The 27947-nt window shown below is 34.7% G+C and overlaps 1 protein-coding gene across 1 annotated transcript; it reads left to right on the top strand.

Moving 5' to 3' along the window:
- The first annotated feature begins 2394 nt into the window (after positions 1 to 2394).
- Positions 2395 to 27704, top strand: LOC120345693 (uncharacterized). The gene is made up of 19 exons (XM_039415234.2): positions 2395 to 2980; positions 3633 to 3724; positions 3891 to 3993; positions 4469 to 4490; positions 5149 to 5232; positions 13217 to 13287; positions 13512 to 13563; positions 13749 to 13978; positions 14768 to 14926; positions 15002 to 15135; positions 15635 to 16140; positions 18648 to 18829; positions 19498 to 19719; positions 21113 to 21220; positions 22082 to 22754; positions 23326 to 24287; positions 24941 to 25016; positions 25410 to 25638; positions 25955 to 27704. The coding sequence occupies exons 1-19, from the start codon at positions 2915 to 2917 to the stop codon at positions 26190 to 26192; spliced, it is 4209 nt and encodes a 1402-aa protein (XP_039271168.2). The 5' UTR covers positions 2395 to 2914; the 3' UTR covers positions 26193 to 27704.
- Positions 27705 to 27947: the final 243 nt, after the last annotated feature.

Here is a 27947-nt window from a genome sequence, read left to right as displayed (position 1 = left end):
ACATTTTAAGACATATGACGGTACATTAGAGTGATGAGCAGAAGTCATGGTTTACAGCTGTCGGCTGCGTTTTTGAACCGCACTACATCGAGTGGAGGTGTCGGCCCATTCTGTGATTACACGATTGGTGAGAAGTCTTTAATGTAGAAGTTTTTTTTAGTCCTGAGAGAGACTTTTATGAAGACTTGGTCAACACTATTACATACATAAGCCAATGCAGAAAATATTTGGGTCGGTTAATTATGTGCAAGAGCATTGCTGGACTCCTCGCCGCCATGGGGTGGTTCACGTAACGTAATCGCTTGTCGGCTACGACTTCGTCTGCCATCAAGCCCATGCTCCCGAAAACAAATGACTGGCTAACTAACCCCATACAACATAATAACAAAACGATCCATGTGTACATCTCGTGTCCAAAAATACGAACAACATCATAATAACAAAACGATCCTTTTGTCCATTTCGTGTCTAATAAAAACAAGAGAAAAATACAATCAACTACTGAAAATTTCGAAGCAATTGGTCCGGTAGTTATTGAGAAAGCTATTTTTCACACTTTTTTAGATGGTTCCGACCGTCGTCGGGTGCGGACGTGGCTACTTGAAAAGACTAGAGAATACTACCCTATGTGTTTTGGTATTTACTGTTGGATTTGTATCAGCATGAGCAAAGCTCATCCACCGGAATTAAAGAAGTTTATGGATAAAGATTGGATTTAAAAGTTAAAGGGTGGACGATCTGTTAGGGGTGTTTTGCGAGCTTTCGATCCTTTTATGAATCTAGTTGTCACCATTTGCATCACCATTTTACGTGAACGAGTGTTTTTTATTTCATCTTTTTGTGGGAAAAGCACTGTTGTTATCGTAAATATAATACTACTACGTTATACACATACACGTCTCACATTTTAAAATTGATTTGCCCGATTTTACATCGTGTTTTTGTTTTATTGTGTTTTTTGACTGTTTTTGGTGGACGGGCACGTACTTGTACGTTTGAACTTTTCTTTATTAAGTTACGCCCGTCCTCCAGGTCCTCCGCATTTTGTTTGTCTGTTTGTCGTTGTTTATTTTCTTTCAGAGTGACCGAAATAAAATAGATTGATTGATATATATTATATAATTATGCTCATTTTGTAAAGAAACCTATCGTTATTGATTTTCCGGCGAATCCCCAAATTTACATCAGAATTTTAACCGATTTACTTGTTTTTGTGCTCACGGTGTTAATTTGTGACTTCATCGCATAAAATTGATGCGTTTGATGGCTTCTATAAAATGAAAGCAACTTTTCATGCTGTGTCGTTGTAAACCTATGATTACTGTATTGATTTTTGGAGAATCCCCTAATAGTAGTATATATTTACGCCCTAATATCCAATTTTTGCATTAGAATTTTTGAAGCATGTTATACAGAAAATGTGCAACTTTCGTTAGTGAGAACAAGCTGTAATGCGTTCAGTATGTTCATTTTCATACAAAACCAGAGAATTTATATAGTCCCCACGTGTGTGCTACGAAACACACTCTCTAGGCTTTTTTCAGGGCCAACAGCATAATAACAGAACGTTTCATATTCGTGTCCAAAAAGTTCAATTTGGAAAGACTTGTGCTTGCTTCAAATAGTTGAAAGATATGAATTCAAGAAATTCAAATCTAAATATATATATTATTTGAAGGCATAAAAGCAACCATGAACCAACGCCAGCAAGCGGGGGCACCGGTAGTGATCTACAGATCTAGGATGTGTACACAATGTGTGTACACTGTTTTATGTCTCCGGAATCAAATTTGAATTTTATCGTTTCGGCAGGCCTAGCTTACTTTTGTACTTGGCTTAAAAGCATCGAGATATTTTGTGTTCAATGTTAGGGTCTTGGTAGATTTCCCCCGGAATTCGAATTCAGTGATGCGGTGCCATACCATACCGTAGCCTGGGTACGTCTGTACCTGTACCGCTGTACGTAGTGCAGTGACTTTATTTTTACAAAATCTGTTGCTACAGCAGTCAGGTTTCCTGGAGGTCTGGTGTCAAAGCATGGAAGCTGATTCAGTGATTGGTGAATTGTGATACACATTCTGACATACTTGATATGTGGCGAATTGAAAAAGACTAGTCTATTATGTTTACATGCAGTGTATTTCATGTTGTGTTGTCTCTATTTATTAATGTCAGGATGTTGTTTTGTCTTACAAACTCCTTTGAACAAACAGTTTTGTATACTCCACCCTTACGCCTGTTACCACACCCACCCTCCCACATAGACTATTACTGTATTATACATAGTCTATCTGATTTATTGTTTTTTATGCTTATCACTGTATCATAAGCATAAGGCAGTAAGGGGTGCATGCCGGCGATGCCGCACATTCGTGTGGTTAGGTCAGTATGGCTGTATGGTATGCTCTTTTATATTGATTTTACGAGACGAATAAACATACATACACACAAGATGAAAAAGTTGATTTTATCAAAACAAGTTTGACATAAAATAGACTTATACAAATATGAAAGCAATACCAGAATACTGGAATATGCAAAATAATCAAAAATATTTTTCGTCCGTTTCGGTTAAAACCCTTGAATTAATGAAATATTTACAACTGAACAATGAGAATACAACTAACTACTGTACCGTACTCAGACATTAGTTTCACTGATAGAAATACGCTATCTGAATATAACATAAGCGATATGCAGAAATATATTTAAGTGTATATCATTGCACCAAGTTAGGATTAGGCATCACATATTCATTACAAACCCAGAAAATTCAGTGGCGTCTCACTCTTGTTCATGTCATCATAAAATCAATGCTTCTGGACTTGTATGCATATTTCAGTATATCTCACCACAGTCAAATAAATAGAGTAAAATAGATAGTGATAACATCAACTGTATTTAAATATACAAAATGAAGCAAAGTAGGCCTGTCAAAAAGAAGAAAAAAGAGATGACATGGGCTGAAGCAGCTACAGAGGTTTGTTTTTAATTTGCAATATTCGATTATACCATACAGCCATAAGGTTTATTTGTATCATTATAAACCAGCTTTGGAAGTGATGAAAATATAACACATCATTAAACAAAAGAGATTAGAACTGAGTTTGTAGCTGCTGTAGGTACTGAAGTAACCATTTAAATTAAAAAGGATTTTATTTATTGGTTCAACTCAACTCCATCATCTTAAAATTATGAATCTACCATATTTTTACTGAGTATATTTCATCCATGTCTACACTTAATTGTTGTTAAAGAAATATTTGTGATGACTAGGTAAAAGCATACACAGCTTGGATATTTTAAATGAACTTTTGTATGTAGTTGTATGAAATTTTCTCAACTCTCCGAGAACAGGAGGCCACACAAAACCCCTCAGCCTGTGGCCCATAGTTTGCCCATCCTTGCACTAGGTGAAGAAAATCTCATTTCCAGCATTGCCCAGATATTACCAGCGATAAATTATATCATAGCTTGTTTTTATGTAGTTGGATTTACTTTTTATGTGCCACAGAAAAACTGATATTTAATAAAACTCTCAATATTTAATCATATATTTCTTCTTAAACCTCAACTGCATATTCCTGGAGCAGTTTGTTAACATCTTCTAACTTTATTCATTCGCTGTTTAGGTATTGGAGCGTAGCACCAGCAAGATCCTAGGAGTTCGTCAAATTCAAGAAAAAATATTTGATTTAAAATTGAAGGATATTAAGATGACAAAGTACGATGTAGTTACTCAATAATTTAACATACAACAACATAAGAATAATGATATATATTTTATAATTGCCATCGAAAATTATCATCTCTATTTTTATAGCTCTTTGATATATAACCCCAACAAACTCCTAACCGACATATCTCGAATCTCATTATCAATTTTACAGACAATCAGAAAATGTTCTGAAAACAATGTTGACGCATCATGCGAATATAGAAGATTGTCCATTTTATAAAGTCAAGGATAAAATTAATCATTACGCTTTAAAAGTATGTATTGATTTTTTTTACGCATGCGTTCTGTTTATTCAATGCTAATTTACATTTTGTTAACCTTTTGATCGAAGCTGTTTTCTTTTGCGCACAATATATATTCAGCCCCAGTTGGTTAGAGTGTCAGCTTATACCTTTCGTCTTGTACATATTATTTTTATTTGAGAAGGTTGTTCTGTACTAATAATTTTTGTCGCAATCAAAGCTCATGTAGTTTCATAGGAATAAATATTTTTTCAACCAAACTCATCAAACAAAATTTGAATAAAATCCTCACAATACAATTGCTATGATCTTCAATTTGCAAGTAAGTTTTTAACAATTTGTGATGTCTTGAGGGTCATGAAATACTAGGCAATGACTAGTTATGTCTGTGATGTGCATTACTTTCTGTGCAGCCACAAACCTTTCGTACATAAAAACATTTCCTACATATTATCTGGTATAATTGGTTACATTTTTGCTTTTGCAGAAATCTCACATGTATTTGCAGGGTGAGTAAATTAAATATATTATTTTTTACTCTTCCTAAATATCGTTGTACAGTTGCCTAGACACGAGTGAGATGTTGTTAATATTACGATTTGTGAATGGGGTATACACCTCCTCGTTAAATGAATGCATTGTTATGTTGGTAATCAGATTATTTCCCATATAGCAAAAGCTAATATTATTATCAATAACACAGGTTGGGCCAAAAGTAAGGTTACAGTTTACACACAAATAAAAGAATAATTGTAATCTGACTTGGTCCATTTTGTATATGATCCAATATTGTCTTCAGACTTTAGAGAAATTTATTGGTAGAAAATTATCTTTACTTTTATTTCATTTTGAGCTCTACCTAAATTTTTATTCAATTTCCTCCACTGATAATGATGTCACCTTATTTTTCAACTGTCTGTTCTTAGAGGCCGCTACCAATGTCATGTAAACATGATTTATAACCATACAGCTTGGAATAATGCAGGGAAACATGCAGAATCTGATAATGTTTTCCAATGTTAATTTGTGTGTTATTTTATGATGATATTGATATACTCACTTCAATTTTCAAATCATGTATGTAACTTTTCTCATTATATACCTGTTATTACATTAAAACATTTACCCTCTGTTGCTTTAGTCTCATGTTCTTGCTTATATTTAAAGATGCAGATTCAGATTCACCAATTGATATTAATGAAGATTCTAATACATCTGTGAATTCTGTGAAAAGAAAATCAAAACGAAAAGGTAAATTTTTGTCGTGGGGTTGTCTAAAAGAATAGACTGACTTTACATTCATTTCATTCATCTTTTTGCTGAGAACAAGGTTTTGCACAGGCACCCACTGCTAGGGAAAGATCTACTATACTTTGGATATCACTATACTTTTATGGAATTGGAATCGGTGCTGTTGACACCAGGGCTGGGGAGCTGGTTCGAAATCATGATGGCTCCGACTCCAGCTCCGGAGTCGCAGGGTATTCAATCTATAGCTCCAACTCCGGCTCTGGAGCTTCATTTTTTTTATGCCGGAGCTGGCTCCAGCTCCGGCTCCATAGCCATTATCAGTAGTGCAGCCCAATAACGCATTTTGCTAATTGTTTTCTAAGTGTGGCATGTTATTTAGGCTGTAAACACCCTTCAAGTCGGTGTCATGTTAATTCCTTTTTGTTCCTGCATGTAACTTGTGAATCCACTGAGAGTTATTATATGCTGTATTTTTATATGCGAATCGGTCTACCCAGCATATAAGGGTTTTACATATAACCCCACAATAAGACGGGAAGGAAAATCGGCTTCTGGAATGGTCGCAGCGCATTCGGTAAAATAGCTCATAATGACTTTTTCTACCACATAATATTTAACCCATAATAATTGTCTTTTTATTTTAATTTAATTGTGTTCAACATAACTGGCAATCATGCCGGCCAAATACAATCTGTCGTGGGCCATTCTAAAGCAAAACTTATGGTGTTTTCTGTTTTATTTTTAGTATTTCATAATGTCGCTTTTTAATCAGGAAAATTTGGTTTGCGTATTGACTTCTTTATTTATCTTAGAATTTCATCACCGATGATTATGTAATAACTCGTTTTCTCACAAATATGGTGCGTGACACAAAACATATGTCTTGAGAAATTGTGATTAAGGGAAAAATAAACACTGAAATAAAAGATGTTATGGCCTAATGTTTATGGCGACGAAAACAATCGACGCTTTTCACGAAATGCAACGCACATGTGATAGTAACGGCAATAGCCCTTCAACTCATGATAATTTAAACTGGCCTAACGGGGAGGCAGTATTTTATGGTACAAATTGAATAAGCAGACCCAAAATAATGGAAATTACCATCGTCACCCAATTAGATGCCGTCCCCCTCTCCCAAATCAGGCCAAAAGTTGGTTCTAGAATCGAGGCGTTTTCATAATTATCAGCGATGAGATGTTGAAGATAAATAGAGAAGTCAATTCGCAAGCCGAATTTCCACATTGGAGAGTTATTATAAGATACTAAAATGAAACGGAAAACACTATAAACTTTGTTCTAGGAGACTCCCAACAGCTAAAAAAAATGCCTTGTTAATCTCATTATTTTTTTTGCCTACGACATATTATTTACCGGTTGACTTTGAAAATTATACAGTCACTAAAATAAATCTAAACGCAATCAATCTTACTCGTGATATACCTCTTATATATTCAAAAAATAACAACGGAAATTGATGAGACTTTTCTCCAGAACATGCTATGTTATGGATCAAAACAAGATATAATGGGGCACTTTGCCATACATTTTTATGATAGGTGACTGCTGCGGTGCATTTTGGAGTAGTTAAACCTTTCTTTTGTCGTAAAACGACTCAATCTCGAGATAAGTTGAACAGAATTGAAGACATTTGAAATGGATTGGATATTCAACGCCACGAAAAAATCATAATATGTTACATGGAAATTCCAAAATCACTTCTTCGAAAATCCCTGGCCATTAGGGTTTTTGAGCTTGACCGCAATCATGAAAAATTGCAGCTTAGTGGAAATGAGAATCAAAATTTGGATAAAAGCGAACCGCTTCAAATTTTGATACTAAACTTTCAAACATACAGAATAACTGGAAACTTTTTAAAAAATATTAGGAACTAAAATTTTTAAAATGAATTATAAGCTGAACAGAAAAGATTTTATCATTTGTAACGCTATCAGAAAAAAATTATAAATTTGAAAAACAAAAAAATGAGATATTTAGGAGCTGGAGCCTGGAGCCCAGTGTTCACTATTAGCGCACTTTTTTGCGAAAATTGCGAAGCACTTTCGCAACTTTTTTTAGGGACCGCGAAATAGCACTTTTTTCCGATTTTGAAGAGAAATAGCACTTTTTTTCATTTTGAATGGAATAAAAATTCAAAGTTGACAAATGTTTTTGTGTGCGTATTAAGTTGACAATTAAGTAACATACTAGTACTTTTGTAACTCAATTCTGCATATCATAACGATATTTACCGGAATTCTAACCTATGTGGTGAAGACATGGAAGATAAAGCTTTTGCATTAATGGCAAAATTCTTGTTTATAATATGATTATTATACAAGCACATCGATTCCGCTTCGACCGCGAAAACGCTGGGCGGCGTCTTTGAAACCAGATGTCCGAATGCAAGGCAGTGCGTTTCTCTAAACGAGAGTGGTCATGTGACTGTCAATGACATCGATGAATTGTGACCAAATTACACGATTTTCTAGTACTGGTTTGACAGGTCTGTGTTCTCTTCTTAGTGAATTTACTGGAGCCATTCAGAAATTTCTGATACTCGACACGACATTGTTTAGTAATGGAATGTAAACTTGGGCCATTGTTTGGTAAATTAGAAGAAACTTTTAGCAGCATCTCACAGATTTGCAAAATCGCCAAATTGACAAAATACATACGTCTTATTAACATTTAACATCCATTTTATTGTAACCACGAATGTTAAAAGCAAATGGCGTTTTGCGGAATTTTGCGATATTCAGTATTAGCTAGTCTAGTCATTCACGATAAATCAAACTCAGACCAGGGTCAAAAATCAATCTAAACTATTTCCTCATTAATATGCGAGTAGGGGTGGGCAAAATCGAATATTTTTTCGAATTGAATATTTTTAACGAATGAGCAATATTTTTTATGCACAGCAGGAGTCTGGAACGTCGGCCTTTTCTACTGGTTAATTTCGTTATAATAGCTAATTGTTTTTGTCACCGCAATCGTTTTGGCGACTATATCCTGGGTTTGGCAATCCAGGCTTACGCGTGCGTTCACATCGGCAACAGCTGTTAAGGGCATCAACGACAAATTTCAAAACTAAAATAAACATTTGCGTTGACTTGATATTACCTATCAACGTTTGTAAATTTACTGTCCCAATTTAAAGCGAATGGTATTATTATTATCGATGCCGGAATGCAAATATTTAATACGATAATTAACTTTTATAATTTTTTTATGGTGTCTGTATTAATTTACAGATAAACCTCGCAAATCTGAGATTGTGCCAATCCTGAATGTTGATTTAAAATTGTGATTAAATAATTCGGCAATAAAGGCATTTCTGCGTGGCCATAAGACGAGATGACTTTAATAAACAGCACTTCTTTGAGGATATGCGACTAATGCTAAAAACACTGGGCTCGAGTGCTCTGGTGCCTAATCAGGCGCTAATTGCAACTAATTCAACTCAAGTTTCAACGACTTTTTTCGTCTTCACGATATGTTATCTTTTTTTATTCGGTATTGATAATGATAAATAAAAATTGTGTAATTGTTGATTGCAATTCCGGAAAACGAACGAATTTAACCGCGGTTAACCGCGCATTGGAAAGCAAAACACAATTTATTAACATTACTTTACAATGAGTTACGGGTAAGAATCAACCAGACCGCTATCGCTAACATGTAGAAACAATAAATTTGAAACGATTTTGTATAAAGCGTGTCAACATCGTTTTTGTAAATTTAGAAACGTCGATAAGTACGACAAGTAAATATTGTATTTTATGGAACTTTCATGAGATATTGGTGAGAAATATTATTTTGACCATGTCGAAATGCCATTATTGCCGATTTATTCACGTGTTTAGTTACTATCAGTGTTTTAACCCAAAGCTGAGTTACGTAAATACTTAACACTGAGTACTCAAGAGATAACCAATTTGCGGAGTTTTTCAATTATTATTTCATACGAAAGTAACACAGACACGATCTAAAATTAAAAGCATAGACATGTCAACTATCTGCTTCACAAATATCGCATCCAGGGGTCAGTAATAATATTATTGTTCGCTTAAACTCGGGACGGTAATTTACGAACTGATACAAATCCTACACAGAAGATAAAAATCAGAACAAAATCAATTTTCGTTGTGAATGCGCTCATTAATAGTTGTCTTTAAAATCTTCGCCGATGTGAATTCACAATTCTATCCGAAATATAAAAACCAAACTACGATGTCCGCCGTTACGTGAGAATTAATATTTGCTAGTGAATAAAAACATGCTTTAATATAGTTTAACAACACGATCGCAGCGACAAAAAATTTACTGCAGCCTTCGATTATGACAAAATTATGAAATAATCATTGAATGACAATAAAAATTTAACTTCATTAACAATAATTTTCAAGTAATAGTTTCACATTTTCATGATTTTGATCGTCGCTACATGCGAGCGTGTTTTTGTACATATAAACCATGATGACACTACTGACATCTGCGAGTTATAGATCTCTCCAAATTTAATTTTCGCGATTTTTAATGTTTCATTTCTAGATGCGGATGCCCGCTGACTACGGATAAATGGTCGATGTTTAAAAATAGGACTTCGGACCGTTGGGCAAAGAAAGGCGGGCTACACGTAACTGCGAAATTTCGCCGTGAACGACCTTACATTTTAGTTATAAACGCATTACGTCGTCGCGAAATGCAGTTTTGGTGTAATGTTTTAACTTCCCTCTAATCTCCTGTTAAAAAAAATTCTGGCTGCGCCCCTGCCCGGTGATAATTCTAGCTAAAATGTTACAATTTTATTTACGGAATTTGCAAATTGACCATTTTGATAATCACGCCCTAATTATTGGTGCAAAAATACACAAAATATCACGAATTTAATCATTTTTGATGTTCCTAGGCGCAATTCATGACGGCGACAGTGTGCGTTGTTACATCGAAATTCACGATTGATTTTACGTTATACTCTTGTTCACGATTTCAACACTCCACCCGCCATGCATGGCTGAGTGAGAGGTTCACATTTTCGAAACATTACTTGGCCAAGGATGGGAGGGATCACTAACGAGCTAATTGAAAGCACATTAAAAGGATTATGAATTGTCATTTTTTTCTGGTTATAGCCTGTACATGTTATACCATGTGTGGGCTCTCGGAACGTCAATTTACCTTTTAATTTTCGACAATCAATTGTATGTGCGGCTCCTACATGAAACGGCTAATTCATGCTGCCAATATACGGAGTTTGAAATCTGGGATATTTATTTCAAATAGTCTATTTATTTTGACTCTTCTAAAATTAGGAAGCTTTGTTGGTGCCTTTTTTGGCGCAAAGTATGAAATTGAAACGATACGAATATTTTGCCCAGTCCTATAGGCGAGGTTATGATATTAAGGCAGAGAATATTTGTAAGCATATCACTGAATGGAAATATTTTGCACCAAGACTGTTTGCAGAAGTTGATTTATCGAATACACGGAAAGTATTTATTTATCATCTCACTTGCGAACATCGGGGTTTGGGCGGAATTATACGAATATGTTGTTGTTCTTGAATAATAACTTTTTCGATGAATGTTTATTTTACTTTTGTGTATTAATTATGATATGTTGAGTTTTCGTTTATTTCAAATTCGAAATTGTCCGGAATACTCGAACAGGTGTAATAAGTGTTGATAGTATAGTGTAATCGAGTAACCAACTTAGAAGTCTTTAGAGATGTCTAATGAACTTGATGTGTTACGGGTGTCGTAACCCCCGTTTTTTTTATTAAATTTGATTGTTCTACCTTCCGCTTATAAAACAACATCGTTATACGGTCATCTAAGGTAACTCTCGCGACCAAATCTTTTTGTTCTGTATGGCATCACCTTAGCGCCATTTATTACCGACTGAATTTTAATTGTGATTTATGATAAGTTATTTTCTGTTAGTTGGCGCTGATAACGTGACTAATTTCTTTATAAACATTTTTATTATGCTTAATTTTAAAATTTAAAATTTTTTTTAAATATGTTCCTTACGTCTCTGCTATAATTGACAAGCGATAGCACAAGATTCAGCAACAAATGATAAGCAAAGCTATTTTATAATCATGGGTTGCTTAATAAAGATTTGCTAATTATGGCAGGATATAAAGAACATGGCCTGAAATATATAATTAACAGAACGATGTTTATTTTTCAGTCGACGAAAACCCTTAATAATAACGATTGCCGAAATCGCGAAAAAAATGAATACGGATTTTCGATTGTGATCAGATGACTGAGAGGGCACATGTTTTTTCTCTGTTCAAAGCAGATATAAAACGAATACCATGTTGCCAAAAAGCGGTTACGTGTTATCTTTCTTTAGCCAATCAAAATAGTGGTAATGGTATATACAAGAGGTTTCTAAACTTTACAAACTCGGAACGCAATTAATATTAAAATTACAAGTAATGGTGCATGGAAAAACGAATTTGATTTTATTGAAATTGAAACGCACACACATAAGAGTTTTACATTTCATGCACAACTAACCGATGCTACATGTGAGATTTGTGTACATGAACGATTATATATCGCGATTATTTATGTGAGAATGCGTACTTCTCTTTCAACTTTAATTTCCAGGATTTCGGCGTTCACGTGGTCGACTAAAAAAGATTTATCAAATGGATTGGTATTTCGTGTCACACTCAAAATTATTTGGGTTTATTTTTTACATTCATGTTTTTTTCAAGAATCACCCTGTTGTATTTCCTGTACCTTCGCAAAGGAAAACTCTTTGGTGTCATCATTACTATTAGTGTAATTGAAAGTGGCGTTGAGATGCGAATATTTCATACTAGGTCTGCAGCATTAGAGACAGCGTTATTTATAAATGCTGGAAGTACATGGCATTTCTAAAAAAAATTGCAAATATATGATGTTTTCTACCCGATTTGAACTAACTGGCACGCAAACCAATGCAAGTCGATATTTGGAAATTACACGACTTAACGTAATCCGTGAGACAGTATAATATAAATTAGGCCAAGCTAGCTCATGAATGGGATATCAAAGTGATCTTGCATAATATTTCGGAAAAAAAATCTTCGATAGAAAGTAGGTCACTCTATCTATAAAAACAGCGGTACTTTCATGGTGATCTTGCGTTATTTCCCAAAGAAAAACTGGCCGGAGAAACATGACGTTAACCAATCTCTTAAAAGGGAAGAGGGCGGACTACTTTCAAGCATATTCTTTCGGACGAGGAAGCGTGTTATACTAAAGCGATATTGGTGATGGGGATGTCATTTTGCCCGGGTTTTGTACAAATGATCCCCCTCCCTAGCTATGGCCGGTAGTAACTAATATCTGCATGTATCAATCGGTGTCTGTTAGATGGAAGAAACAAGTTTGCAAGGCTAGTCTGTTCAGGCGGGAGTGCGCTTCGTTACTGATGCTGGTGGTTGATTGCACGAAACTTTTATTCCCGACAAGTGTGCTTATCAGGTGTCCTTTGATGAATTCGCTTGTTTTTAACAAGAGTTTAAACGAAACTTGTTAACGGAAAGACTTCAATTCACAATATTAACGGAAGGAGCGCTTTTTCGAGTATCTATGCTGTTTGAAATGAGTTTAAACGAAAGCTAGGGCACCTAACTAGTTAAAATCAGAAAAAGCACTTTCGCACTTTTTTTTTCGACTGCGAAGCACCTTTCGCACTCATAATTTCCTTAGAGTTAACACTGCTGGAGCCACTAAATTTTTGGTAGCTCCAGCTCCGGCTCCAGCTCCTTCTGTTATGGAAAGCTTGGCTCCAACTCCGACTCCGGCTCCATCAAAATGTAACGGCTCCAGGCTCCGACTCCAGCTCCGGCTCCCCAGCCCTGGTTGACACTTATCAAAAGTACAATATTAGTTTCTCACTGAATGCTAGGGTGGACGTTAAAAATTATTTAGCATGGTGTAATGTTCATGTGAATATGTGATTTTATTTCTTTCAGCTTCTCCATTATCGATTGTAGATGTGAAAAGCAATGACACACAACTGATGAAAAAATCGATAACCAATAAGGTCTGTTTTACTGCATGGATGTTTGGCAAAATATTCTGTTGGTTTTCGTTATGATATTCAATCAGGGCTGCCCTGTGGTGATCATACCAAAAAAGCCTGAGCAATTGTGATTTTTAACCAGATCCCCTGCCCTGCTTTAAATTGCATATTATTTGAAGAACATTCGTTACTCATAATATATTTTCCATCACATCAGAATTTTTTTTTTGTTCTTTTTAAATTAGGTTATCGCAGGAGGAATGACAAGAAGATCAAACTCCTACACTGGAAGTGCATGTAAGTATATACATTTGCCATTATGATATTTCTGTTCTCTTTTATATTACTGTTTTTGATTATGTTACAGCTAACTCAGGTTTATATATTTAACTCATGATGATTGCAACAGGGTCTATTGCTTGGACTAGGTAACGCCACAAATTCATAATATTCAGTAAAATTGAAATTTTTACTTCTTACAGTACGCAAAGCACAATTGCTATCCAGGAGAAGAACGTCATCACCGAATGTTATGTCATCTTCAGCACATTCAAATCTTCGCAGTCGGGCTCAACTTCAATCTGTCCACAGAAGTCGATCTGTAAACTGTCTCCAAAGATCACCAAATCCTGGTTCAAATAATAAATCTCGCAATATGCCAATGATAGATCTTGAGACACCTGGCAGTGTGCTGACCAATACACGATTAAAGGTAACTTTTCATGAATAGGAAATAGGAAAGTATTAATCACATTCTGCTTAATTCTTATGAATATCCAAAAATTCGTATTTTTATGATTATATCTGGCATGCGGAATCGACTCTCGAATAAGGGGTTGGAAAAACTTTTGATTCCAACCCATGACTCCATGTTGATGGAAATTTTATTCAGTCTCCAGGCCCACACTTCAATAAAATAAATTTTGCGTATACAAACTTACTTTAGTAATTGAGTAGTAGGAATGTTTAGTCAGCTTAATGATGTTTGTCTTTCTGATAGTAATTAACTGGCGGTGTGGCGCATCGTGCTAAGCATTAGGAATACGCTCGCCACCGCACCTCTGATTTCCCGCATGGGTTTACAGGTTCGAATCCCATACGAGGGTTAATTATTTGCGAGAAGATTCCTGGACTCTTTGCTGCCGTAGGGTGGTTTACATGACCACTGGTTGGTTACGGCTTTTTCCACCATCAAGTTCATGTATCTGAAAACAAATAACTGCCTAACTAATTCCACACCTGACATTGACTGGTATCCGGACGGGGAGGCCGTGGTTGCCATATGATTAAGCCATTTAATCGTCTTTCTTCTTCCTTGGGATAAATATGTAAATCCTATCTAACGTCTAAAAGCAGACTTCCGACTCAAAATAATTCAAAATTCCAACCCTGAATCCGATTTCCAATAACAATAGAATTATTACAAATTCTAAATTAAATAATGAATCATGAATGAATACTGTATTGGTGATTGACGAATTTCATTTGTGATTTTCAACAGAGCGTGGTCAACAGTGCAACATTCTCAATGTTACCAGCTATATATCAATATCAACTCGTTCAACTATTACCAGACGTCGACAGAGTTGTAGATGAAAATGGTGTTCCAAGAATGAGTCAAAATGCATTGAGCAATGAATTTTTTTCTCAGGCGCTCATGGTATGTTAAATTATTTTATTACCCAATTGAATTAATTTTCAACTCAATCTGTTGATTATATTATGATTGATTTAGGATTGGATTACTCAGTTATCAGATGGAGAATTTACTCGTGAAACTCAAGCTCGAATTATGCAAGAAATTGCCAAAGAAAGAAGTAAAGTTAATCCCTGGAAGGAAAAGTTTTTCGAAGAGTATTACGGGCAAAAGTAAGAATATATTTGCTTCTCTATTACGGCACATAAAAATATCTTTAGAATATTTTATGACTTGTTAGTATACTGTAAGTAATCAGTATTATTCATTCTGTTCATTTACTTGTCTGCACTTTCTATTACAAATCTATCTTCATTTATTCTTGATAAATGAATGAAAAAAAAATTATTATTGTTTACTGCTGATGTAATTAATATTCAAAAAAGGGTCAGATTTGATTTTTGAACGATGAAGTAACTTTTTAATCTATTCTTAGATTTTTTATATATGACATATTTATGTGCCTCTCCCTCCCAACAAGGTTCTACGCAAGCAGCCACTGCTAGGTAAGGAGCTACTATGGTTTGGAAAGATTTTTTTCCAGTTGCTAACTTACCCATTGCTAACTTAAATTTCCAATGCCATCATAGTTAAGTCTTACACTATTAAAAACTTGTTCACTTCGCCACTGAACAATGTTGTGATAGTTGAAGTTACGGATTTCATTTTCAGAACTGAACTGAAACGCACTCGAAGCAGAAGTCATGATGCAACTTCTAATCTGACAGATCTAAGTTTTGAGGGTCAACTAGCAAAATTTGATCACCTCCGTAATGCTGTAGATGAAGAACAAACAAAAATAAAAGAAGAAAACGACAAAATCATATCTGTAGTTTCTGGCTCAGATTCTGATGAAGATCCTGACTATGCAGAATCAAAATCAAATCCCAGAACTACCATAAAACCTATCGTTCAAAATCCACCATTAAAACATATAAACAGACGGAAAATAAACAAACCCTTCAAAAGGACAATGGTCAATTCGGCTGGTGACTATAGTCATAGCACATCCATGATACACAGAAAAGCGATTCCGTTGCATTCAACTACCTCCTTGTTCAGTCATTTGGGTTCAAATATTGCCGTCAAGTTCAAGCCTCAAGCATCGTTACCGCATCATCCCAACTTTCAAATCAGGGACGAATTTTATCGAAGCGACAGTGAAGCATCAGATACAGGTATGCCTTCCTGTTAGCAAATGCGGTACTCCCGTAGTATATGTACCAGGTTAGGACATAATTTTATCACGATTTTTCTTATTTTAGTTCTATTGCGTTATGACTTCGGGGACTGTCTGTGTTAGCCAAGTGAATATCCCCCTGTACGTAGGTTTCAGTCTTTTTACACAACTTTATGTAAAATAAGCGAACAAAATTAGTTACCTCCATATTGGTACACATACTTCTGGAGCGTCGCAAATGCTATACATTTCATGTTTTTTGACTTGTTGAGGCTATGTATTATTATGAGTGGGATTACAAGTTCCTTACTCTGTGAATATGAATAGTGTTTTGGTTACTGAACTCAAATAGGTTTTACAACAGTGATGGACAGTCCTATAGAGCAGGGTTTTCAAACTTTTGGTGTTGTGCAGCTCGTGAAGAGAGTTGACTTTTATGTCCCACAATGAGTTTATAAAAATAAAAACAAAAAACATCTGGTTACGTACTGATTAATGTTTCTGAATGAATTAAAATTACTTTATTTGTTTGGACAGTTACAAAATTTGCAGGTTGGTAGCTTGATGAGTAAAATAGTTCACTTTGCTTTTTTGCACATTACTGGAGTAGACTAGCAATCTTTGCTTATTTCTGAAATATAATGTAAGAAGTCTAGTTAACTTTAGTAGAAACTGCTCCACCTCACCCAAGATAGCGAGAAAGAGCAGCATGTGTTGATAAAATTATCCTGATCCATTATGAGTGATTCTTAGTAGTGGTGATATTGCAATGGTACTAAAGTTGGCCATGCCCCAATGTAGTTTTAAAAGGGATAATCCTCAAACCAGCTTCAACGGAGAGTTAAACAAAACATACAATTCAATATACAGGGTATACAAATTAATTTCAGGTCTAGGGATGGGCAATGTAGAATAATTTACTATTCTAGAATATTCTAGAATAGTTAAATCGAATCCAGAATACCGAATCCTATTCTATTTTCATACTTATTCAAATAGTGGGAATTTCTACATTGCTGGATTTAGATGGTAAAAAATTGCAAATGTATTACTTACTATGAATGTATTATCTATTTGGAAATGTCCTGAACATTGGATTTTATTTGATACTAAACAGGCAGTTCCCAGGACAATAAAATTTAGGAATATTACAATATTTTTTGCCTTCAATTGTTCCAAATGTATGTAATCCCTAAATACTGATATGCTAAATTAAGACACGCTTTACACACTTTAATAGTGAGCGGTTAAATACAAAATAGACATGAGACGGCGGTAAATCATTATTAATGTAAGTCTGCCGAGTATACTAAAACATACCCGCTGAGAATTAATTAGATGCTGAACCAGCGTGTGGCCACTGCAACCTATGGGCCGTTGTAAAATATTAAATTTAACCACTATCAATTAAAATCAACCTTTTATTCTGTGAGAGCAAGACACGCAAAACCAAGTTCCCGTAAACGCGATTTCGTACTTACGGTAGTTATTAGGTAATAACATCTGAAGACGAACTCATTTCAGAACTCACCCAGACTTAGCCCTACTCAAATTCAATACGTCACTATCTTCGCCAGATGCGGCAACTTTTTTCAAAATTTATCGGCGACCAAAATACTACAGACACTCGATCAAACGTGCGTCTATCTTGAACGATAGAAATGTTATCATTAATCATTATCTACCCAGACTTAGCCCTACTCAAATTCAATACGTCACTATCTTCGCCAGATGCGGCAACTTTTTTCAAAATTTATCGGCGACTAAAATACTACAGACACACGATCAAACGTGCGTCTATCTTGAATGATAGAAACGGACCGAAAAATATGTAATCTTTTGGGAGTGAAATTTAAATGTGACAGTTGTTCGCGTTTTGCGATATGACTTTGTATTTCGGAAAATGGTATAATAAAATTATTCGTAAATTATATTTGATCTAAGTTAATGGCGAGTAATGTTATAACATTTAACGCCTGGGTTTTGGTTTACCTGCATCATTTGTTGGGGAAAACTCGTAGGTCGCGAAAAATCATTTAATTTAAAATGAGGCAAACACGTCTGTAAACAATTAAAGATTGTTGCATTCAGATTATCGGAATATCACCAGTAAGTCGGCACAAATAACGCTAGCTAGATAGCAAAGAAGAAAAACGCAAAAATGGTGCAATAACGAGTCCTCGCCGTGAGGTTATATTACCGACTTCTTGTCCTGAATATGCCGATTGAAATGACAGTGTTTGATGTTTACCGATTTACGGGTTCTTTGCGAGCAGACGCAAGTTTAATTAAACGAGAGAGATTTCCACGCGAGAAAAACGCTCGTCTATAATTGTTAAATTAGAAACCCGAAATACAAAAATTGACGCTTGGCGCCGGAGAGGCGGAAACCGAATCCTGTTATCGGATCCCGTTGGATTCGAATACTTTGGGATTCGAATCCTCCGGATTCGGTATCCTATATTGCCCATCCCTATTCAGGTCTTATCTTTGATTCCTATTCAGGTGAATTATCCGACAGTAATTCATTTCATCAACACGATGAATCTGATTGTGATGATGATGACGATGAATCATCAGATGGATTGATGAATGTAGGAGATGATAATCTCATGGATGTAGATTCTGATTCTGATCAATTCGATCCTGAATGTGTTACTGGAGATCACTCATACACGAGGTTACCTGTGAGTATCTTATTTTGTTATAAATTTTTTCTTTGTTTATTAGAGACTTTATTAAAGATCACTTTACATACGTTTTAGCAACCTTTTTTAGGGAAAGTATTTTGAGTGTAATTTAATATTTCTTATAACATAAAATTTGATTGCTGTCTTAGTTTTTTACTAATTTTATATAATTTTTCTGGTGAAATGTGGAATATTTATTTTTTCTTGTTACAAAGAAAACTCTTCGCCAAAATTCGAGTTTGAGTAAGTATATCAGTAGTAGTTATTAATGTTATTAATAGGTATGCGCAAAATAATCATTTATAATAAACTCAAACGAATATCGCTTTTTACATGTTGAAAAACATGTAAGGAAATAATGATTTCTAAATAACAACAAGTAATGGCACGATAATTACATCTTTACAAGTGTAATTATGGTAAAGTAATGACACCAAAACATTCACACAAGTGAGACCAAATGGATAACGAATTGGCCTAATTGTGAAGTCACTATTGGATCCACTGATTATAAGCACTATGTCACAATACCCACTACCCAGTGTTGCATACTATTTCCATGAATCAAAATTTTTATGTGAAAAGCTAGTATATCCATTTGTTATGATACTTGTGAATGGTTTCATAAAATAATTTTCTACAAACAATTTTAAACATTTTCCCAGGATTTGAATACAGTGAGAAGAAGGTCAAGTGATGACAGAGATTGGCGAAGACGACAGTTGCAAGGATTGGCAAGTGTCAAACCTGTTATGTCAACGGATGACAACAAAATTCAATCATCAACACAAAACACAACATTGATTCTTCGACCAAAGGGAAATCTGGAACAGACAGTCCAAGCTATGAATTATAGTGAAGATAGCAGTAGTACAAGCCCAGAACAGGTATAGTCTATATATCTGTGGCCCAGGGTTGCCAGACCCCAGCGATAAAAAAATGCCAAATCAAGACATAAAAAAACCAGAAAAAGCTAACAATTTTACTAAGTACAAAACCCCCATGATTTGTCAGATTTTAAGCCCTTGGCAACGTACTGATGATGATGTAGAGCCATCAGTTCATTCAGTGAGGCACACAAATAGAAAGTAAAGTTCCTATAGAACTGTAGAAAGTAAAATGAATATCAAGCGGGCAGCATTATTTTACCATTCGATATATACAATACAGGTTGCCGCTTCAGTCTGTCAGTATGTAATATACCTACAATATGTTTCTACTTAAACTTGTGCTACAGCTTAAAAAAAATTCTCTCGATATCGTACTTTACTATTGAAATTTTTTTCTTTTAAAATTTATAAACCATCAATTTTATTAAAAAATTATCTAACCCCCTGCCGCTCACAGATGGACCACTGATATCTAATTCAGTAATTTTAGCGTAGTTAATCACATCGTTACTGCAATTGCAATTGCAGAATTAAACTAAAGCTGAAAGCTCACATAAACCATATCAGGCAAAATGAAAATTAGGTTATACAACTATTTTTTGGAAACCGAACGTAAACTGACAAGTAACACGCAAAACTATAAAAACGAGGCAATGTTTACAACCCTGCTTGAATATCTGTCCGAGCAGCTGCAGAAACTGCACTTATTTCTTATTGTGTATGGTTAAGATTTAATGTAACAAACAAGGAAATCCTAATGTTAAGTAGCTAAGTACAGGTAATAGGCTATTGTTCAGTTGTTACACACTAGATATTGTAATTCATATGACTTTAATAATAGTCACTACAATAGACTCGAAAAAAGCCAAAAAATCGCCAAAAAGCCAAATGGAAATTCTGACGCCAAACGCGTTTGAAAAAAGCCAAAAATGGCAAATTTGGCGTAAAAAAAGCCAATATGGCAACCCTGCTGTGGCCCTTGGTCATATGCCTATCCTGGTTTTACCCTACTTCAATTTAGGCATGGAATTGGCATGAAAACAGTGATTCAAATTCATAATGAGCATAATGTTATATATGAGATTGTCATCGTGTCATGCCATTGACAGAAATGTTGTTAATGAGTGAGAGTGACATCATCAATTTTACAAGATAAACTTTTCCATAATGACATTCATGTATAAAAAAAAATTAATGGATGACTCGATAAGTCTGTGAAACAAAGTCCATTCAATATCCAAACATGTTTTTTACGTAATTTTCGAATAAATGTAGATTTAGCTGATTTTGAAATATTTTTCTAACTACGGTAATCATCGATTAACGAGGGGGGCTTTCGTGTATTTCATTGATGTACTATATTTATAAATATATTGACATATTGTTTTAGCCATACAAAAGATTGACCAAAGATCAGCCAATGTTTGGAAAAATCCTCACTGTTTCTAAAGAGAATACAAGTAAAGAAGAAAGAGTAGGAGTGCTGTTTGGTCGTAATGTAAGTTTTTCAGCTTTTGCATTATTACCGGTAATATTCTTCCACTTGATTTGTGTGTGAGCAATAAGCATTGTCAATTACTCAAGCCATGCTTACCATGTTTCCCCAAATTTTATTTCGAAGAATAACACTAGGGCTTATTTTCGGGGGATGTCTTTTATTCTCATTTATCAAATACAAAATTACAAATTAGAGAATTAGGAGATTTTCAAATATACAAAATATGAAAACCTATATTCATTTACTTGTAAATAACACGTTTTATTTATAATAACCGCTAAACATAGATTATAAATCATCTAAAACATGTAGTAATGATTCCTTGCTATCGACTAGGTCCTATTTTAAGGGGAGGCCTTATATTAAAATCATTTTTGAAATTCAGGCTAGGTCCTATTTTTTTTGAGGAAACACTGTAGTAAAGATATATGTGAGTGTATATTCTGCAGATGTAAATTACCAATTTACACCTACTCGAACAATACCACACGTTATCTTCCTTTATGCCCATCATCACACATATCAAGGGCACTGCAAAACTGTTTTGAGTGAATGAGGAAAACATATATTTTTGACTTTTAAACATCTTTAACTTTTTATTGAAATACTCTGGGGAATAAAGTTTCAAACTTTGATTAGAACATTCGCCCTTTTGTCTTAGATATGTCCCATATGGCGGGCCAATCATATTCTTTTATCTGCCAAGGTGACTTCGCTCAGATTGCTCATATTCAATAGAAATTTGTATTAGGGTTTCAATCTATAATATGTATGAAAAAAGTCTTGCTATTTTGATATTAACATACTTGATTTCAAATTTCCTTCTGGTAATATTTTAACATTGAATCATCTAATATTCAGCTTCAACCAACAGCTAACACATATCATGGTGAATCTATTATTCCACGAATATCTGTTACCAGTGGTTTGTTGTCCAGTCCAATTATACCAACAACTGTATGTACATCGACCACACCTGCAAGACATTCAGAACAACACAAAACTAATGTTGTGAGTCCCAAGTTGACTTGCCACATTAGATCAGAAGACGCCACAACTTTGAAAACTAATAAAAACAACAATAATGCAATGGTGGCTGGTGGTGGCGTCGCTACTTTACCAAAGAAACCTGAAAATGAAATCCAATTGAAGACTAGGACCTCAAATGTTGAAATTGTGAAAGGAGGCAGCGGACAAGCCACAATGCCAGCTGTCTCGAATGTCGAACAAATTCAGAAAGATGCCATTTCAAATATGAATAAGACTTCTTCAATAAATGAGTCACTGAAACCAATTAATGACTCTGGTAAGGTTTCAAACAATGAAGATTGTTCACCGCCAGTGACCTTGAAACAAAGTCCTGTTCCAGTGACACCAGTAGAGATTCCTTCAAGTACCCCTGGTGAAGTACACAATGAAGAAAGACCCAGTAGTCCTGTGCTTTCTGCTGCAAAGAATTTTCCACCTAAACCATCCCCTACAAAGTCAGTAACTGAAACGTCAAAATTATCTCCAGTACTAGCAGGTGTCCAAGGTGAGCGGATGAATAAAAACTAATTTTATACTGGAATTGTTCACAATGATTCAAATTTTGTTTAGGGCTTAGAGGATTATTTCATTCTCGTAAATTCATGATATTGTCTCTAAATCAATAATGTTAACCACCTGACTTATACGAATGAATTCACCTCATCATATAATTTCCCTGTATTGGGTATAGATTTAAATATTTGGGCAAGCTTGGTAAAAAAAAGTGTAACATTTAATATTAGTATCTATAGTTTCCAAACAATACCAGACATGAGTGAATGACCCATTCAAATGGAAAAACCTTGTATACAGGGCTACAGGCATACAGCAATGATACTAGACTAAATAAACTAAATATGATGGTTTGTGCAATATTCTATATTTACTCAATCAAGTGGTGTGTCATCCTTTCAGTAGATTGAACCTAGTTCAGCTTTACTTTTGGTCCACAATGTACATTTTGCTCCAAAATATATATAGCATACACTGATTTTAACATTGAATTTTAAAATGCTATAAACGACACATGCCTTTTTTACTAAAAACCATTCATATTTCTGATCTTCATTATATAGATAGAAAACGACCTGCATCATCTCCTGCAACTTCGAGTCCTGTGAAACGCACACGAACACTGGCTGAAATTAAAGCGCAAATGAAAGCCAAAAGGTTGGCAGCTGCTTCTGGTAGCCCGGTCAAAACTACTGTACCCTCACAAACTTGTGCATCAAAAATGCCAGTAAAAATAGCTCAGCCTGTATTTTGTCCAACTTCAACAAAGTCTCTGTCAACTACTAAAATCGAGGGTAAATCTTCACAAGAATCGCCTGAAATTTCTGATATTTCATCAAAAACACATATTCCTGAAAACTGCCCACCAATGTTTGCTGGTGCCATACCAGAAACTGGTTTTTCTACCGAAACTGAATCTTGTCCACCTACTACAGAGGCACCAGTTACAGATGTGTCTGACAAATCTCCAATCTTGAAGAAATGTGCTCAAAGTGCAGAATCTTCACCTAAGAATCCTGGGAAAATTATTTTAAAAATCAAGGCCCAAGAAGGCAAAAAATATTCTGTCAAAGTTGATACAAGAAGTTCAACACCTGATAAAACTTCAGAGTCTGACGAAGATTCAAAATCGATAATTAGAAAAAGCAGACGTTTGAGTCAGGTTATATCATCATCAGGTGAAAGTGGTGATGACTTGGAAAAATCAAACGATCTGGGTGGTAGTGATCCAAGAATGATCGACAGTTACGCTATGTTAAGTCAACTCTCTCTCCCTGGTATGTACACGGGCAAAGTTGTGTCAGTAATAGACACTCATTTATTAAAGAGGACTCAAAAATCTCCTGTTTTTGGGGAACCAGCATTTGAAAGTATGTCATCTCTTACAAAAACAATAACACCTTCGCTCAGTGTGACCGCTAACTCATCTGAATCATCCAATACAAAATGTCAGCCTTTCATATCAGACAAACCTGTGATAGGATTTCAGGACATACCATCTTGTACTGCTTTGTCATCTTCAAATGTGAGTATTCTTCTTCAATCATTCTGATTTCAAAAACTATAATTTTATTCAATATCACAAGGTATTTCAGATTTTCTTATTCCTAATAATTACTAGTTTTCTATGTAACTTTGAATTAGCCCAATCTTATCGAACTTATGTCTATTCATATTTTTGAAACATTGAGCAAGCAATCGTAAATTGCAAGTCGCAAAAACGGAACAAAATTGTCAGCATAGAATTTCAGATTTTAGAATGACCTACTACTTTTGTTCTGGCCTTTCATAGCCAATGACCCCCGCACTAACACTTGTATTTTTGGCACCAATCTTTTTCAATTTCGTGATTACTTCTAAAGTTTAAGTGTGAGCATACACTGATTTTAACATTGAATTTTAAAATGCTATAAACGACACATGCCTTTTTTACTAAAGGCCATTCATATATCTAACGGAACAAAATTGTCAGCACCGAATTTCAGATTTTAGAATGACCTACTACTTATGTTCTGGCCTTTCATAGCCAATGACCCCCGCACTAACACTTGTATTTTTGGCACCAATCTTTTTCAATTTCGTGATTACTTCTAAAGTTTAAGTGTTTATTGATGACCGTGAAATAGTTCTGCTTCATTTTCATATGATCTTATGATTTAGTGTTCTTGCTCATTACAGGCACCAACTTTCGTTCAACCATGTACTACAATTTCTGCTACTAAAGATACTCAAAAATATAGATCTACTAGTAAAGGTGGGTGTTCTATTGGATTTGGTTTTAATCATTGTGTCAGTGTGGTTTTTGTCATTTCAACATTCTATTGGATTCAAATATGCAGCCGAAAATCCCAATTGAATTGCATCACATCTAACATTATGTAATCTATATTGTATTCAAGTTTACATAAAAAACTGAATTTTCGAGCAACAGCCTTAAAAAAAACTCTTTACTGACGTGTCCTGACTTCTGATACATAAGTTGAGAACCGCTGGCCTAGATTGTAAATTACATAAAGTGGAAATTATGAACATCTTTTTTCTTGAAACATAAAAGTTTTTTCTTTCCGAATTAGAAAAAAACTGTGCGAAATCATGTTATACTGTTTACATTTTGTTTTGAGATATTGGAATTTATTATTTTTTTCAGGTAAAAGTCTAATTCAGATGCAAGAACTTGCCAGAACGAATCAAATTCCATCTGATGATTCTGAAAATGTCGATTCTGATACGGAAGATTCTGTTGTATCTACCACATCATCTGCTGAGGAGGATACTACTTATGAAAATGATCATGGTTATGAAAACTTGAAACATGAAGAAAGGGAAACTCCAAATAAGCCTAACTTGCGTAATCGATCTGTCATTGATAATGAAAGGTATGATTTTTGCTATCATGTTGTGTATGAAAATTATTCTCTTAATTTGCCTTTCATGGCAATTTTTTGCAGTTGCAAAACATGGTAACATGTGGATCCATACTTTAAAGGGATCAATCATCTCTAAAAAGTACTCTCCAATGGCCTGCTCTCAATATTTGAAAATACCTGTATTCTTTTGTCTTTAATATCTTAAATTAAAATACTTTTCTTCAATATTGACACAATGAACTCCAGCCATCCAATTTCTATCAAACTTCCTGATCAGTAGAAAGCATTATTTCATTAAAAATAAAAAATCACCTTCACTTTTCAGACCAACTGATAAGAATATAGAACGAGACTTTTCAAATTTAAAACAAGGTGCTAAGAAAGTGAAAAATGAGGAATCTGACTATGAAGATTCATATTCATCGTCATCTAACGATGATAAACCAATTATCACTGATTGCATATGTGCGTGCAAAAGACTAGTTTTGTGCAAAGGATGTGGAGCATACACACATGAAGAGTGCTTAAGTTCTTCAAAGCTATGTTCTCTTTGTTGTGTGTAAGTTCTTGTCTCATTAATATTTTTTCTGCTAACAGATAAGTTTTTTTTTTATAGAGTTGTGTCTTTTCAAAATTTATTGCCAGTTTTTCTTCAGCTATATTGTTTCTATATTTTTTTTAATACCAAGTTATCTGATGTTGAAATATCTTACTCTATTCAGGGTATTTGCTTTGTGCAAAATGTTATACCCATTACATCACATTGCAGGACTTATCCTTATCAGTGGTAACTTTACGTTTTATTTTCGTCGGATAATGCGATATCTGATATTATTTTTTGTATTTGCACATCATTTTTTGATTAATTCTGAAATGCAAGTTCTTTGTGAAATTGGTATATACCTGGCTTGATGATGATTTATGTCATATTAATTTAAGGAAAGGAATACCTCGCTAATCATACGACATAATCCATCCAAAATCAATAGGCTTCTGATCCGAGCTATGATGAATGCACATGCAAGGAGCAGATTGAACCTCGCTTTCGTGAGATATCGCGTGCATCTAACAGACAAATACCTAACAACGTACTTACCGCAAGATCGATAAGTAACTATTATAAGGTACCGTCAGTTGGGCAGTCAGGGCTGCGATCGCTCGTATTCAAATTGTTAATTTCTGTGCCGGTATGGTAATTTTTAAACCCCTGATGTTGGACGCATGTCTGCACCGCTGTGTACCGGTATTCAGCTATTGGCTCTAACATCGTTTATGACATAACAATGCAATTCATGTTCATTTCTTGCAACGTCTTGTCTCTTTCAGAGTTGCATCTGCAGATTGTTTTAGGGCTTATATATACTAGAACTAGATGCTACTTTGAATTTTATTAGTTTCTCGCCTGCATGGCCGTTGAGAAAACAAAATCTTTCAGACTTGAAATAAAAACCTAGAAATCTGAAATAACAATGGGGCAGTGTAAAAGTGCCTTAATGTGCTTGAAAGCTGATTGAAAAATATAAAACTATCATAGTGGGATTCGCTCCAAACTCTTTGGAACCGTAAAATAATTTACCGCTTCATCCTAAACGGTTTTGGTAATTCATATGGTTGTTTTCGTACTCTAATTTCATGAAATCGAGTGCCATAAAAAGTCCCTGATAGAAGTGCTGCATAGGTAAAGCACAAAACTACACTAACACCAACAGAAGCTTATAAGATTTCAGAAGTTTCTTAAAGATACAAACATTGAAAAAATAAATATCTATGACCCACTCACTTCTGTTCCTCGATAAAAATATAATTTTTGACCCATTCATTGAAAAAGGTTCGCCATCCCTGATCTATACCTTTATCTACAACCAAAGTTCCGATTCAATTCTAAACAATGAGATGTATTTATAAGATGTATGTTCTTTATTTTAACGACATTAAGCTTTCTGCTTAAAATTTTATTTTTGTTTTTTAAATCTGCATGGTCTTGTTTCTTATATTTACACTGTTTTGTTACCAAGGATATAAACTTTCTATTCTCTACAAATTGTCTTTATCATGAATTAAAAGTTTATATGCAATTGTTATTGCTTGAAGAAATAGGTGTTGCTAGTAGCAGATCGTGGGTATTGCTGGAGTGGTTTTCTGGAAACTGGTTAAAAGCATGTACTGAGTTCAGTACGAACGAACAATGTTCGAATGCAATCGGACTAGTTTCAAATACAGTGTTCCTTTGCCTTGTAAAAAAAATCGTGTCGCTTATGACAGTTATAAATAAGTTACATCGTTTGATAAAATTGAAACAAAGGGTTCCAGTGGTGTGA

The sequence above is a fragment of the Styela clava genome, chromosome 8, assembly GCF_964204865.1.
Source record: "Styela clava chromosome 8, kaStyClav1.hap1.2, whole genome shotgun sequence".
Classification (NCBI taxonomy): Eukaryota; Metazoa; Chordata; class Ascidiacea; order Stolidobranchia; family Styelidae; genus Styela; species Styela clava.
The sequence above is the reverse complement of the archived record's forward strand: the minus strand, read 5'-3'. Positions and strand labels throughout refer to the sequence as shown.